This window comes from Gymnoscopelus braueri, assembly GCF_963280865.1.
Source record: "Gymnoscopelus braueri genome assembly, chromosome: 1".
NCBI lineage: Eukaryota > Metazoa > Chordata > Actinopteri > Myctophiformes > Myctophidae > Gymnoscopelus > Gymnoscopelus braueri.
The window spans coordinates 7,994,126-8,010,910 of record NC_137603.1 but is presented as its reverse complement, the minus strand read 5'-3'; the positions used below and the strand labels follow the sequence as shown (position 1 = coordinate 8,010,910).

The 16,785-nt window shown below is 39.5% G+C and overlaps 1 protein-coding gene across 1 annotated transcript; it reads right to left on the bottom strand.

The window, feature by feature from the left end:
- Window positions 1–819: 819 nt before the first annotated feature.
- psma4 (proteasome 20S subunit alpha 4) lies at window positions 820–12,859 on the bottom strand. The gene is made up of 9 exons (XM_080429803.1): window positions 12,795–12,859; window positions 11,636–11,664; window positions 10,981–11,023; window positions 9,834–9,996; window positions 8,829–8,906; window positions 8,158–8,246; window positions 7,166–7,296; window positions 4,414–4,537; window positions 820–1,207 (listed from the first exon to the last, which is right to left on the bottom strand). Exons 2-9 carry the CDS (start codon window positions 11,636–11,638, stop codon window positions 1,053–1,055), a joined length of 786 nt encoding a protein of 261 aa, XP_080285929.1. The 5' UTR covers window positions 11,639–11,664; window positions 12,795–12,859; the 3' UTR covers window positions 820–1,052.
- Between the last annotated feature and the right edge of the window lie 3,926 nt (window positions 12,860–16,785).

Genomic DNA, 16,785 nt, shown 5'->3' with positions numbered 1-16,785 from the left:
TCTCAAATACTGTACCGTTCAAGTTGTTTATCTAGATGCGTCTATTTGATCAAAAAGGACTACACTACAGTGGATTTAATAACAAGAACTGCCCTGGCTCTGGACCTCTGTGGGAAATAATAGTATCTCCTACAGTATGCATCCAGATACAAAGTAAAATCTGAGAATTCATTTAACCCTTCTGGATTAATGCAGACCATCTGTGTTAAATGTACACTCTGGATTATTTTAAACGATACAATCCTCCCTTTGTTGAGCGTGATTTAGTTTTAGTTTTGTGTCAGATTTTGAAGTACACGTTTTGTTTTACGTGTTGGTCAAGTGTTTGCATAACGAATGAGTGTTCATACAGATCCATATATATAGTATATCACATACTTTAACTCTTTAAGACCGGGAACGCATCTGTGTGTCATTTTTAGATTTCGTTGGGCTCTTCAAAAATAGCAAATATACAAGCTCATAGGTCATTTGAAAAATCATGAAAAGTTGTGCAAATATTTGAATTTTTTTCTTTTTTTGTGGACATTTGTAACTCAAATCTTTGCTTCGGGGAGTTCCTGGAACTAAATATTTTACAAATGTTCGCTTTAAAAAATACATAATCCAAGATTGTGCCACGAATTTTCACGAATTTTTCAAAAATAGCAGATCTACAAGCTCATAGCGCGGCACTCGGTGCCGCGCTATGAGCTTGTATATCTGCTATTTTTGAATAGCCCAAAGAAATCTAAAAAATGACACAGTAGACGCGTTCCGGTAATGACTTTGTCTTCGGATCTCTGATCCAAGAATAAAAAAAGGACAGGAACACATCAATTCATTCCAATGTTTTAATGAAAAAGAAGACGACATATTATTACAGGGTTTTGGTGAATCTGATGAAAAGTAAAACAGCGGAGAGACCCTTTCATTTTCCGCTCGACAAACATCACCCGTTTTCTAAATGAAAACACCTCATGGTGTCTGTGGAGCGGGGCTGAACCAACTGAACTGCCAACAAACAAACAAACAAAAGTAGAAGGTGAAGAAGACTAAAGTGCTCCTCCTCCTCATTTGTCCTTCTCCTTCTGCTCCTTCTCCTTCTTGTCTTTCTCCACCTTGGCCTCCTCCACCTCGTGTCTCTTGATCAGCTCCTCCACCTCCTTCTGTTTCAGCACCTTGATCTTGGTCTTGCCGTCCTCCCGCGTCAGCGTGGCGATCTCCACTGGAACATGGTGAAACAATTCACGTGTGAAAAATATGGTCCAGTCTAGGCCTGTCCCCGACTAAGGATTTGTTTAGTCGACTCTAATTGGCGACTAATTGCCAATAGTCGACTAATAAAAAGAAGAAAAAAAAGATTTTTTTTTTTTTTTTTTGGGGCCAAAATACATTTTATTTCAAAGGGCCAAGTCTACACAGTTTGTTTTGTTTCCAGCAGAGTTTCTAGTGTCTCTATCTCTCTGGAAGAGTTTGCACATGAACTCTGCAGCCGCACTGAGGCGCTCCAACACAAACAATACCAATACAAAGACGAGGAATAAGAAGAATAAAGTGGAAGTTACGTGTGGTTGCAGGTGTAGACTTGGCCAAAAAAACAATTTAAAACATTTTTGGCCCTTAAAAAAAAAAAAAGTCGACTCAGACCCCCCGCGACTAACCAGTCGACTAGTCGACTTAGTCGAGGTCAGGCCTAGTCCAGTCTTTATTGTTTTTACAGCTACACTATGTAACTTTTGTCAGCGAATACTTTTTTATTTTTCTCAATCTGTATGGTAGAGTGCGTTAACCCATTTAGAACTGGGAAAGGATCCGTGTCATTTTTAGATTTATTTGGCTATTCAAAAATAGCAGATCTACAAGCTCGTAGCGCGGCACCGAGTGCCGCGCTACGAGCTTGTAGATCTGCTATTTTTTGAAAATTTGTGAAAACATGTGCAAATCTTTGAATATATATTTCTTCTGGGGGGGTCCCTGGAACAAAACATTTTGAGATGGGGGGTCCACAGCCAAATACATATCTAAAAGTGTTTTCTAAATCCTAACAGTATGTTGCTGTATCAGTGGTGCTCCAACTTTTCCATGTCAAGGACACCCCAAATTTCAAAATGTGTTGTTCCAGGGACCCCCAGAAGCACAGATGTTTGCTTTAAAACTATATATATATATATATATATATATATATATATATATATATATATATATATATATATATATATATATATATATATATATATATATATATATATATATATATATATATATATATATATATATATATATATATATATATATATATATATATTTTCAAAGATTTGCACAAATGTTTCACAATTTTTCAAAAATAGCAGATCTACAAGCTCATATATAGCGCGGCACTCGGTGCCACGCTATGTATGAGCTTGTAGATCTTGTAGATTGTAGATCTGCCATTTTTGAATAGCCAAAGAAATCTAAAAATGACAGATGCTTTGCCGTTCTTAATGGGTTAATACAATAATAACAACTGCTGTGGTTGTATTTGCTCTCCCTGCTCTTCCATTTAGACTACTAGAGTTGTTCTGATACCAGTATCTGAAAAGCTGTCGATACTGCCTAGAAAGCTGGTATCGGTGAGCATGCCGGTCTGTGCCACATTCCCATACCACATCATTTATCACATGATGATATGTCATTTACAGTAATCAATCATTTTGTATTTTGAATGCTTCGGTAGTTTTTTTTTTATTCCTCAAACAGTGGTTCTCAAACCTTTTACTTTCAAGGACCAGTGTTGCCAGATTCTGTGAGAGAAACAAGCAAGGACTAGGAAAACCAGCCCAAAAGCGACTATGGGCCACATGTGCACTTTTAACATGTGCATCAGCTATTTGAAAATAGCAGATCTACAAGCTCACAACGCGTCACGACGCAACGCGTTGTGAGCTTGTAGATCGGCTATTTTCAAATACAATCTTGCGGGGAAATTATAATAAGCAGATCTGGCAACCCTATCAAGGACCCCCAGAACTCTGAGAGTGTACAAACGGTTCCATTTGTACTACAGACCTTTAAGGGTCCATTTGAACCCCCTCAAGGAACCATGCGAGTCCCTGGACCCCACTTTGAGAACCACTGTCCTAGAATCTTTTTTTAATTATACATCAGAACTCACTACTCGGTATCGACCGATACGCAAGTTATAGGAATCGGTATCGGGAAGGATTTTTTTTTTTAAATCGGTACATCTCTAATTTAGAAATGTAGATCCTCTGGGTCTAGTCTGGTTTGACCACTACTGGTTGACAAGTCAAGTTCTACTACCTGAAGGTCGGACTCCATCGCTGGGAGCATGCTTTTAATACATGTATTAATCTGCTCTAAGTTCGTTCTGATCAACAACTCAACTCAACCTTAGATCCAACGCAATGTTGTGCCCCCTCTGGGAACAAGACAAGGAAGCCTCTTTTACTTAGGACCACATTGGGCTTGGAATGATTTCCAAACCAAAGTTAAACTGCCCTGACTGATTTCACTGAGGTTTTTCAAAAGGACGGTAAAGGATTTGATTATTAACAGCTGCTCCTGCTCTGATGTCTCTTTGAGGTAAATTGATTTGTGCCTCAGTGGTCTATTGTATTTACTTGGAAGTGTACAATGTGAAGTTGTATATACATCCGTTATGATTTTAATTGTTAGGGGTTTTCAGTTGGGAGTGGTTACTGTATTCAGCTTGTTTGTCGAGTCCTGTTCTGTCCATGGAATCTGTGAAATATCCTGCATCTTGGCCAGTGCATGCTTGTAAAAGAGACTGTCTCAATGTGTTTTTACTGGAGAAATAAAGGTTATAAATAATTCATACAAATTCTGTTCTTTTCTCTGACAAGACCCCAGAATGTAACATTCATTTTCTACCGAACAGGGTCATTAGTTACTTCAGCACACAAGTTGACAAATACCTCCACTGAGATCTTGATCTCAATGGAATTTTCAAGTGTCTAAAAAAAATAATACTTCTAGCCTCTAGGTGCTTCAATGTTCACACAACAGATAATAGCCGTCTTTATATACACTCCCACACACAGTACTGTTATACATCTATGACGCAGAGAAGACACTTTAAGAATCTGAGTGTTATCATCTTGATGCCTTGAGCATCTTCTAGTGGAAAGGTTTTAGCATGTGCTAAATATTTGTGGGTTTGCTCACACTAGTCGGATACCATTTGTTTCTCAAATCTGACCTTTAGGACTGACCGTTCACAATGTTATTTGTAAGCGTTTCAGATTGTATTCCAGTATTCAAAATAATAACCGAAAGCAGCCTATCTACAAGCTCTCAATGCGTAGACGCATTGAGAGCTTGTAGATTGGCTGTTTTCGCTAGACATGCTGACTGCTATGGAATCCAAATGAGTGAAATCAGTGGTGGGCGACTTGAGAACTTTCTCACCTTTCTCTGCTGACAGCTTGCTGACGTCCATGGTCTTGTTGAGGACTTTGACGGCCAGGGCCAGGGCTGAAGACAAGGTCATCTCCCCTTCTTTGAAGTCCTGCTTCAGCATGGACACTGCAGCCTGATGACATCAATTATATCATTATTATAGTCCATCAATTACATTATTATTATTATAGTCTTGCTTCAGCATTGACAGTGCAGCCTGACGCACATCAATTATATTATTATTGAAGTGTCAGAAGCCAACAAATCAAAGATCAAATACTGAAACATTTCCTACTGAAGTTACAACAATAGCCGATCTGTATTTGAGAGAACAGTATTGCATCTGGTGAATATTTGCACATGTTAACCAGTAACCACCTTCATCCTGGCATCACTATATTTTGGGCATCGTCCTTATAAGCCAAAAATGATCATAAAATAGCAGATCTACGAGCTCATAATGCATTGTGATGCAATGTGTTGGCCATTTTCTCCATAAAATAGCGCTCTCTATCACCCTTTAGGTGATAGAGAGAGCACTCTCTAAGATAGAGAGAGCTCTCTATCACCACCGCAGTGATAAGGTGATAAGGTGACCACCGAAAATGGTAGCATGCGCCCCCCTTTACGGTGTATGAATATAACAATATGAATAGTATTATACATGTATTGCAAACAGCAGATTGTTTGGTGATCAACAATCAAGACAGCTGTTGCATTTTGACATAAAATCCTCGTCTTGGAATGTTAAGGTTCGCTTGCACAAACAACCGTCTGTTGTTTTATGTGCGAGTGTGTGTGTGTGGGGGTAGGTGTGTGTGTGTGTGTGTGTGTTCCATGCACTCCCAGAGTGTAAGGGCCCGTACACATTGCAGGAGATTGGGTCCGATATTGCTGTCGCCGACATTTTTTGGCGCTCGGCGACAAAACCTCCCGATCTGACGCAGATCGGCCTTTGATCTGCGAGATAATGCTCGCTCTGTGTGAAAGGTTCCGCGAGACGATGTGGCCGCGATTATCCGCTCTGCGACGGCTTTCCGACCGTTTTCAGATAACTACCATGTTAGATATTCAGCTCTGTCCCAGACAGGAGATCGGACAGTATCATACATTATGAAAGGGTCTGCGAGAAGATCCACGCTACAGCCAATGAGAGCACATTACAGCCACCGTGGCCAGGGGAGCGTCGCTGGATCTGACCACAACAAACAGTCCCTACCGCAATATTACCGTCCAGTCCTGTATTAAGTTAACATTATAAAACAAAATGAGAGAGTGGGCGAGCCTGGTGGGCTGTTTATTTTAGAGGAATTGTACAGAGAGAGAGAGAGAGAGACAGACAGAGAGTGAGAGCAAGAGCGAGCTCTGTGTGTGTGTGTGTGTGTGTGTGTGTGTGTGTGTGTGTGCGTGTGCGTGTGCAGCATGTGCACGCTGTTATGAACAGCGTTGCCAGATGTTGCGAGAGAAATAAGCAACCAGGTCTATGAAAACAAGCCCAAGAAAATGCCACTTGAGCACTTTAAACCTATTTACAAATACATTGGATATTTGAAAATAGCCGATCTACAAGCTCACAACGCGTCGCAAATAAAAATCTTGAGAAAATTGTGGAATATTTTCCAAATCCACACAAATCTTGTATGGGGATCTATGATGGCACAACATATTTACAGAAGGGGGGTCTGTGGACAAATACATATTATGTGTTGTTAAAACCACTGGTTTAAACAACATTAGGAAACAAGGCCAAATAAGCAACTACACAAATAAGCCCAAAAAATGCACCCCGCAACAACCAATATTTACAAGCAACTCTACAGAAAAACAAGCCCAAAGTCGCTTATAATAAGCGGACATGGCAACGCTGTCACTGACGGCTTCTGCGCACTTTACGTGCGAGAGAGAGAGAGAGAGGGGAGAGAGAGAGAGAGAGAAAGAGCGAGAGAGGGGGGAGAGGGAGAGGGAGAGAGGCATATCACGGGATACGTCGATTAAAATGAATTGGAATAAACTCAAATGTATGTATTGGGTCTGACTCTGGAGATAGCATTCTAGTGAACTATCCTACAGTGTGTCAGCCCTTGTCGGGGATCAATCCTGTTGTTAAGACCACAACGATATTATGACAGCCGATTTCAAGAAATAAACTCCTGCAGTGTGTAATGCTTAACGATCAGATGACCCCCCGACCACTTAAAGCTCTTGCAGTCTGTACCTGCCTTAACAGCATCTTCAGAATGACTTTAGGAACGCTCATCTTTCACATTAACCCATTAAGACCTGGAACTGTGTCATTTTTAGATTAAAAAGCATTATTTTACACTTTGGGCTATTCAAAAATAGCAGATATACAAGCTCATAGCGCGGCACCGAGTGCCGCGCTACGAGCTTGTAGATCTGCTATTTTTGAAAAATCGTGAACGTGTGTGAAAATCTTTGGAATATATATATTTTTAAAGCGAACATTTTTAACTCAAATCTTTGCTTCTGGGGGTCCCTGGAACAAAATATTTTGATGGGGGTCGGCGGCCAAAACCATATAATTTTGGGGGTCCTTGACATGAAAAAGATTGAGCACCACTGATATAGACACATACGTTTTTCAGAATACCGTTTAGATTTAGGAGACGTGTAGAATCGGCTTCAGGTCTCAATGGGTTAAAGCATGAATATACTGCTCATCGTTACCGTCATGTCCATTGTACTGTTAGCATATTATAAATCAATGTAAATGAACACGGTACATCTCAGCAGAACTTACAGCACTGTTGTTGCCGATGCAGGTGGCCTTCCAGCCTCCATAGTTCCCACTGGGGTCGCTCTGGTAGAGCTGGAATCCGTAGTGTTTGTCCCAACCCATGTACAGCAGAGACACGCCGAACGGCCTCTTACCTGGCAACACCAAACACATGCATGGATTAAAGCTAAAAAAAAACTCACGACTGAATGTCCTAATGTGCAATTTGGGAAACTGTGTGAAAGGAGCACCCCCGCCCACACACACACAAACTAGCGTTTCCTAGACAATTAACGCAATATCTTAAATCATGATGTTCCTGCTGTTCTACATACTGCCAACAAGGTGAAGAAATCACTGATTGAGGCCTAGTTTTACCACTTCAAATGCTCTAATCTTAAAATAATAACCGAAAATAGCCAATTTACAAGCAAGACACATTGAGAGCTGCGGCTATTTCCGCTGTGCAATATGCTTCCATGGAAGACATGCTGGCTTCTATGGAATCCAAATGACTGAAATTTGGAACTTTTACAACTTAAGAACTTTAATCCATGCACATAGGAACTACAGGGCCTTAAGACTGGAGTCCCAGGCATAAAACATTGCGTCAAATGGGGGTTTGTGGCATCTAACGCATACCAAACTGGGGGTATTTGACATTAAAAAAAATGGTTGACAAACACTGGCTCTTAAAGGAGTAGTTCATCCAAAAAATATTTTCTATCAATTGCACACCCCATGAAGCCTTGAATTCATGGATTTGTTTTTGTTGCATTCCTAAGCTAATAATTTGATTCCCGTCTCCTACCGACTAGTGTATCCGGTAGGAGACACAAAGTAGATTCTTTGTGTCTCCTACCGGAAATACACACGGTCATCAAATTGTTGGCTTAGGAATGCCACAAAAACAAAAATAAATCCATGAATTCAAGGCTTCATGGGGCGTGTAATTGATATAAAATAAGTCATTTTTTGGGTGAACTCCTCCTTTAAGACCACTGGTCATAAATTACCTCCAAACTGTGTGTAGGCCTGTTTGATGTCACACAGAGCTGTCACCAACTGTTCACAGGGGATTGGTTCCTCATACTGCAACAAGTACCTGTCAACAGACAATTTAAGTCATCGGTTAATTGTCCTTAAAGGGATATTTCACTTTCCAAAACAGATTTGGGTCATTTTATCGTCTACTCAGGCTTTTGGGAGCACCCCGGACAGTATTTAAGTTGCTTGATTCAGTATGTAGATATTTGACAGTAATTTTATCAGACACGCCCCCTTCCTATACAAACCCACTGTCACTTCAAACTCCATTTTAACCATGTTAGATTCATCGGAAACGCCCGTCCTTGGTTCAGGTGAACTTTTTGAAAAAAGTAATCGAAAAACACAGCACCCTCACGTATTAGGAGGGCAGGATGAGTTAGTTTGAAGTTATAATGGGTTTGTATAGGAAGGGGGCGTGTCTGGTAAAATGAATATCAAATATCTAAATACTGAATCAAGCAACTTAAAAACTGTCTGGGTGGCTCACAAAAGCCTGAGTAGACGATAAAATGACCAAAATAAATTTGGAAAGTGAAATATCCCTTTAAAAAGGGATGGTTCAGGTTTTCTGACAAGGTGGTATGGATAGAGATATGAATTCTTATCCCACTGGTTATGCAAAATTAATTAAGCTTACCTCTGTGCAATTAGTCGAAGCTCGTTTGTGAGCACGTTAGCGTCTGATGTGATTCCAGCAACGCTGCAAGCCATGTCTCTGAAAATTTAAATAAGCACAGATACAGATAGTTAGTGATAGTTTAAAACGTTGACCAACAATATTCAGATGTGCAGAGATCTGACAGAAGAGGAGGAGAACAGCTTCACGTTGAAAGTCTAGTCTCAAGTTTTTTGCCACAGTGTGAATAATATGATATTAAAAGGATGTCTCTGCAAATATATTTAATAAGATGGCAGACAGTTGACCCATCATAGTGTGTCAATCACCAGAAAACACACATTTGTCCAATGACACACATCACAATTTGGGTTACCTTAAAATGTGTTTTATGGACCATAAAACAAACATGATTTGTTCACTGATGGCATAGTTGTAAGAATCATCATTTTAGTCAATTGCATAACCAACTCAAATTTTACATTTTGCACTCATTATTTGTCTCTCTCTCCCCCCCCCCCCCCCCAACACGGTCGAGGCAGATGGTCGCCCAGCCTAGAGCCTGGGTCAGCCTGACGTTTCTTCCAGTTGAGGGGGAGTTGCCAATATTGCAAAAATTGCTTGCTCAGGGTGGGACATGTTTGCTTTTATTGTTATGAAGCACTTTGTGACTCTGATGGCTGTGAAATGTGCTCTACAAATAAAATGTACTTACTTACTTACTATGTGGGGTCTCTGCTCTACATGTAAAGTGACTTGTTGACACTTTAATAAAATTGAATGACAAAAGGAAAATGTTCATTGACTAAGCACTTATATGCTTTGTTTTACATCGAATAGCAAAAATAGCTGATCTATAAGCTCAGAATGTGTTGTGACATGAGCTTGTAGACCATGTCACACATTATAGGATTATTTTTGCCTATAATGACACGGCCACAATTGTGCCGCCAGGTTGTAAGTGACTGAATGGACCGTGCAACAGGGGCTGCTGGGTATAACGGGTTGGAGAGGTTCAGTTCTTACTCATTGAGCTTGTAGATCTTCTCAGAGAAGAACACTTCGTCCAGCAGTTTGTGGATGTTGCGTCTCTCTGCAGCTAAGAGGACTCCGTCATTGGCCAGAATCCCCAGACATGTTCCAGCGTGACCGATGGCTTCCATGGCGTACTCCACCTGGTATAGACGCCCTGGGACACAAGCAGAGGATGACCATAGGTGATCATGTAATCTACTCATTCTGATCATTTGTGACGGGTTGGATTAGATAGATCGATAGATATATCTTTTTTTATCTAGGAATGGTTAAAGGGAACCGTTAAGGAATCAGACCGTTAACTCATTCAATCCGGGAACACATCCGTGTCATTTTAGATTTCTCTGGCTATTCAAAAATAGCAGATCTACAAGCTCATACTGTATCTTGAAAATCTTCGCAAATCTTTGAATATATATGTTTTTAAGCGAACATTTGCAACTCAAATCTTTGCTTCTGGGGGTCCCTGGAACAAAACATTTTGAGATGGGGGTCCGCGAACAAATACATATCTAAAATGTTTTCTAAATCCTAACCGTATGTTGCTATATCAGTGATTCTCAAGCTTTTTCATGTCAAGGACCCCCGAAATGTAAGTATTTGCCGCCGACCCCATCTCAAAATACATGTTGTTCCAGGGACCCCCCAGAACTTGCGCTGGATTTGTGTTTGGACAAAACTCCTAACTCCACTTGAGCTGGATTTGGGTAAAGTGGTGATAATATAATGACACATGCAAGTATCTGATAATATATAAAGTCACAATACCAAGTTTGATGAGGCAGTATTGCTTTGTTTGAAAAATATAAGGTTTTCTTCATTTTCAGAAAAAAATATATTTTGTTTTTCATTTCCTGAACAATTACCATTTTGGATTTAGCTGGTTCCGGCCGGACAGCAGAGATATCTGCTATTTTTGAATAGCCAAAGCATACAATTATGACGATAGCTAAAATCTAAAATGACTCAGATGCGTTCCCGGACTTAATGGCTTAAGAGGCGAACGTTAAAGGACCGGAATCGTTAAAATCCTAAAAAGGATCCCAAACCTACATGTGTGGCTTCAATTTGACTCAATCCTGGACACCTACAGTCACTACTAGACCATGTGAGTTAAGAGGATTAGTAAAGCTCTTACCTTCAGGGGAGAAAATGGTCGTTCTGGAATCATATCTGCGAGACTAAATAAAAAGAACCATCAGTTAGCAACAGAGGTGGAGAGAAGGACTCAGGTTTTTTTTTGTTGAGAGAAGCAATACCACAATGTAGAAATAATACTCTGTTACAATCCTCTGCCCTGTACAGTATTCAACAGCTTTGTAGAGTAAATATAATATATAATATAAAATATAATATAAACACAGTTACGAAAGTAAAAGTACTCATTATTATTTGTGTTCATCGCTGTATTGGAGCTGGTAAAGGTGGGACTAATTTTAATGACTTAATAAGTGCTGCAGGGTAGATTAACCTATTCATTATATGTGATCACTTATCACGTAATGCATGTTTTGTATTAATAACCTAAATCTACAAGTAACTTGTAACTGAAGCTGTCAAATAATCGCAGCAGAGTTAAAAAGTACAATATTTGCCTCTGAGATGCAGTGGAGAAGTATGTTGTATATATATCAAGTTGAAATGCTAAAAGTACAGTAGCTACTACTCGAGTAAAAATTACACGCATAGTAACTTTAAACCACAATGGCAAATAATAATGCACATTGAAAGCAAAACGGTGGCAAGATTGTAATTGTTATAAATATTATGTGATGATATGATTGCAAACGAACCATTTTGTCTTCAGTGTTGAGTCTCAATCCTGCCAAATTAAAAACACAAGTTAGTGACAAGGAGCTAACCTAAAGGCACCATGAGGGTCCACTTTTATATAATATATATATCTATAAAAACTGAAGTTAGTGACAAGGAGCTACAATAAATGAACGTAAAGGAACCATGAGGGCCCGTGTGTGTGTGTGTGTGTGTGTGTGTGTGTGTGTGTGTTTGTGTGTGTGCACACACACACACACACACACACACACACACATATATACGAAGTTAGTGACTAGGAGCTACAGTTGAACCTAAACGTCCTAAAGCAGTGGTTCTCAAACTTTTTCATGTCAAGGACCCCCAACTTGACACTTATTAGCCCGCTGACCCCCGTTTGAAAATATGTGCCTCAGGGACCCCCATAAGAGAAGATTTTAACGTCTCTAGCGGTGATTCTCAACCATTTTTATTTCAAAGACCCCCAGTTTGACATGCATTAGGGCTACGGACCCCCATTTAATGACATTTCTATCTCTGGGACCCCAATTTATATCCTAAAATCAATGTTAATGTAACTCTGAGAGTGTACAAATGGAACCAAATGGACCCTAACGGGTCCATTTGGTTCCATTTGTACACTCTCAGAGTTACAGACCCATAAGGGTCCATTTGGTTCCTATCCATCATTTTGCTGGGGACCCCCTGGAACTCCCTCAAGGACCCCTGGGGGTCCCCGGACCCCAGTTTGAGAACCAATGCCTTAAGGAACCATGAGGGTGCACTTTTATATAATAATATACAACATATCAATTGTTCAAGAGTTACATCAACACTCACTAAATAACAGTAGATTATTTAATCACACACCAGGAAGAGAAGATTATAGATCAATAATAATGACACATTAATATCTCACACAGGCTAACAGGCTAACAACAACATGCTAACACTGAAGGCTAGCAGAATGAATCTGCAATATCTGCACACATGCTAACATGTTAGCATCTCATTCAACTTAAAATTTTCATTTAAATTCCTACGGCGAACAATTAAGACCCGTCGTTTCCATAGAGCTCCACTAGAAGTTTATTTAATACAAAAACTTAATGAATGAATGAATGAATTAAACTATAAACACGCTGTTAGCGCCGGGTTAGCTTAGCATCGTTAGCATACCTTGAGAAGTAGTCCACTACTTTCTGTTTGATATGCTGCTGTGTGTGTGTCTGCTTCACCGCCGGCGTTGCCAGATCTTGGGAGAGAAATAAGCAACCAGGTCTAATAAAACAAAATAAGAGACGACTAGGCTACGCTACGGCTATTTGAAAATAGCAGATCTACAAGCTCACGGTGAGCTTGTAGATCAGATTTTTTTTTTATTAAAGGAAACATTTATATTCTGGAAAAAAAATGTTATTTTGGAACATTTTTGAAACATTTTAACAACACAAATCTTGTATGGTGGTGGTCCCTGGCACAAAATCTTTTTTTAAACGACTACATATTAATATGGGGGTCCTTGACATGAAAATGTTTGAGAACCACTGATTTAAACAACATTAGGAAACAACAAGCCCTTTAAAAACCGCAACCCACAAATTAACAGAAAAAGAAGCCCAACGTCGCTTACAAGAAACCGACATGGCAACGCTATTCATCACAACCACCCCACAGCGCCCCCTGGCGTCCAGGGGGGAGGGCTCTCTTCTTCATTGTTTTACGGTGGTTGGTAACTATCTCATCGGCGCATTACCGCCACCTTCTGTTCTAGCCATGGTTCACATGACGCTCGTCTGTCACAAACAAGCGTCATGGCGCTACTTGTTCCTGGTTTTGGAGAATTTTACATTTACAACCAACAGTACATCTACATAAACGTTTAAATTTCAAATATAAAGTGCTTGCCTCAAAGCCACAAATTATTATAAGTTAAAGCGCCTAGGTCTAAGTACCATATGAATCGTCCGTATTGTTCAATAAAGTATTTTAATCCGATCGGCAGCCATTTTCAATTTTATTTGTTCTTTGTTATAATGAATCAGAGTGCAATACATCTCTAAACCGATAGGGGCGCAAAGATGAAGGCATATGGAGAAAATTCAAAGAAAATGACCAGCGATCTAATTAAAATGCTTTTTATTGAACAATACGGAAAATATAGGTATTTAGACCCAGGCGCTTTAACTTGATACAGCCGTGGCTTTAGGGTAAGCACTTTATATTTGAAATTTTAACATTTATGTAGATATACTGGTTGTAAACCCGGAACAAGTAGCGCCGTGTTTGTCATGGTATTCCAGCATATGGATCAGATGGAATTATGTAGTAGCCTACTCTAACTTCAAATGAGACATTTCTGCATAATGAGTACTTTTACTTTTGGTACGTTTGTACTTTTACTCAAGTACATTTTGAATATCGCACTTTTACTTCTAATTTTGTAATTCTTTTTACATTGTGGTATTGATACTTTTACTTAAGTAAAAATTTGAGATACTTCCATCACTGTTCTTAGACCAGGGGTCTTCAACGTTTTTCAGGCCAAGGACCCCTTCGCTGAGAGAGAGATGAAGCAGGGACTCAAGCAGTTTTAATTTAACCACTTAAACCCTCAATAGGCCTACTTTGTAAACTTGACCTTTGGCTCTTTTTTTCCCTCTACACCAAACTTCTTCGCCGAAAATAGCCGATCTACAAGCTCACAACGAGTCACAGGCGCGCTATGAGCTTGCTTGTAGATCTGCTATTTTGGGCTAAAGTTCACCCCAGAATAGGGATGTGAGGGCTCAAGTGGTTAATTTAACAATAAAAAAAATAAAGTCCCTATCACACAAAGATTTGGCGGCCCCCCTGCAGTATCTCTGAGGGTCCAGGGACCGGGACCCTACTGAAGACCCCTGCTTTAGTCTTTACACTATATAAATCCTCACACATTCGCACACACACACACACACACACACACACACACACACACACGCACAAGCCACTACATCCTATCAAATAATCCAGTTTCTCGTAGAGAACCTGGACTAACCTGTGCCCTTTCCTCCGTTCTCAATAAAACTTCTAGAATAACCTCCTGCACCCCTATATGTCCCTTAAAATATCCCTCATCACCTGAATCAGAATAAACTTTATTGTCACATCACAGGTTTACAGGTGTAACAGTGGGTGAAAAGCTCCATGGTTTTTGTTGTTTCCATAAAGAGAAAGGGAAGAAGAAGAAGGGGGGGGGGGGGGGGCAGGGGAAGAGAGGGAGAGAGATCAATAAAACAAACACATTATCTACATGATCTACTGCACCTAATTGCAGTGGGCCCTTTAAAAGGCAGCCACTTCACTGCAGTTTGAGAGAGTAAGTACCTATTTATCATTTATGTATTTATCATTTGTTGAGTTACCTTCCTAGTTATATATGTGTACTTTACTACTTTGGTTGATTATGGTTTTCTTTGTTTCCATAGCCTTAACATTACTGTGTCCATCAACTCTTTCTTACATCATCATCATGTCCATCACATGTCTGCCATTGCCATCACACATAAATCGTTTAACATTTTATCCATCTGGTCCTGGTCCTAATACTTTAACTGGTATTCCGATGTCCATGTGCTATTCCACTAACCAGCTAACAGCCTGCAAATACAACAGTGACTGACAGGTATTCCGCCTCTCTGTCTCATCTTCTACACCTCATTAATTATGTTCCACCGACTCCTCTTCCAAACACTCACATAATCCTGTATCATGTTACTGTATCAACCATCCTCGGTATTTTATTCAGGCCACAGTGAGTGTCCCAGCCTTTATAGCCTGTCATCACCATTTCCTCTGCCCACTACCCAACCCTATTACCTTTTATATTCTTTTGTACTTTATACAAATGTCTCCCTTTTCCTTCTCTGTCTCACCTTTCCTGCCGCAATTGATTTAATTTACCACACTTGGCCTCTGACTTACTAATACTTAATTCCATGTCTACTGTTCCTTTCTCTAAAGCCACCCTTGTCAATTCATCCACCTTCTCATCCCCCTCCACCTCTACATTTTGATTTGAAAATTTTATTGGAGGATAAACCCCTTGAGATGCAGCATCTCGTCTTCCAGGGGGTCCTCAGGCACAACACACAAACACTGACACAAAACAATCACATAACATACAACAACAACAAAACATACACATAAGGGCTCTCACACCATCCCAGACCAGTCTACATCTGTTATGCCATAATAAAAATAATAATAAAAATGAAAAAATAAAATAATAATAAAACAATCAATTATGAAATCAAATTCAACAAGAATACATGGCAACATATGTCATTTCCAGTCCGAAGTCAAAACCCATAACCCCCCAAGCCGACTCCGCGAACCCCGATTGTCTTTCCGTTAAGCCAACTTTATGAATTTAAAAGCAAGAACAGTTAGATTTTAGGGAATCAAGCAGAGATATTTTGAAAACAGAAAATGAAATAATTGATCTAAGTAAAGTGGATAAATTGTTCCAATCAGAAGGTGCTTTAAACTTAAAAGAACGTCTCCCAATTTCTTTGTTTATACCGACAGGTACCTCAAAAACAGGTTGTTGTGTATGTCTTAATGGGTATCTTGAACTGAACGGACGTAAAAGCTCTTTCAAATAAGAAGGATAATTAAAGTAAATACATTTAAAAACAAAAAGCAACCAATGAAAATGTCTCCTATCATGAGGAGATAACCAGTTTAACGTATCATACAGAACACAGTGATGTGTACTGTAAGGACACCGGAGTACAAATCTACATATATTATTGTAAACTACATTTAACGAATGAAGATGTGTCTCAGAGGTGTTCTGATAAATGATGTCACAATAGTCAATGATAGGAAGTAGAAGCTGCTGAACAATATGTTTTCTTATTTGAAAAGTAAAACAGTTTATTGATCTATACATTAATCTGAGACCATTATTTACTTTACTCCTAAGAGAATCGATATGGGGCTTAAAAGAAAATTCCGAATCTAACCAAAGGCCTAAGTATTTGAGTGTTTCCACTGTTTTAAGGGGAGAGCCATCTGTAAAAAAAATAGATAATTCAGAGGATGTACGATTAAGAAAATACCGAGTACCAAACACCATGCTGCACGACTTCTGCTTGTTTAATATAAGATTATTATTTAAAAGCCA

What these genes read in the sequence shown, in the direction of transcription:
- psma4 (XM_080429803.1), bottom strand. An exon ending in GACCATTTTCTCCCCTGAAG is followed by an intron (nt 9,997 to 10,980) that starts GTAAGAGCTTTA and finishes CTTGTGTCCCAG; the next exon opens with GGCGTCTATACCAGGTGGAG. An exon ending in GCATCGGCAACAACAGTGCT is followed by an intron (nt 4,538 to 7,165) that starts GTAAGTTCTGCT and finishes TGATGTCATCAG; the next exon opens with GCTGCAGTGTCCATGCTGAA.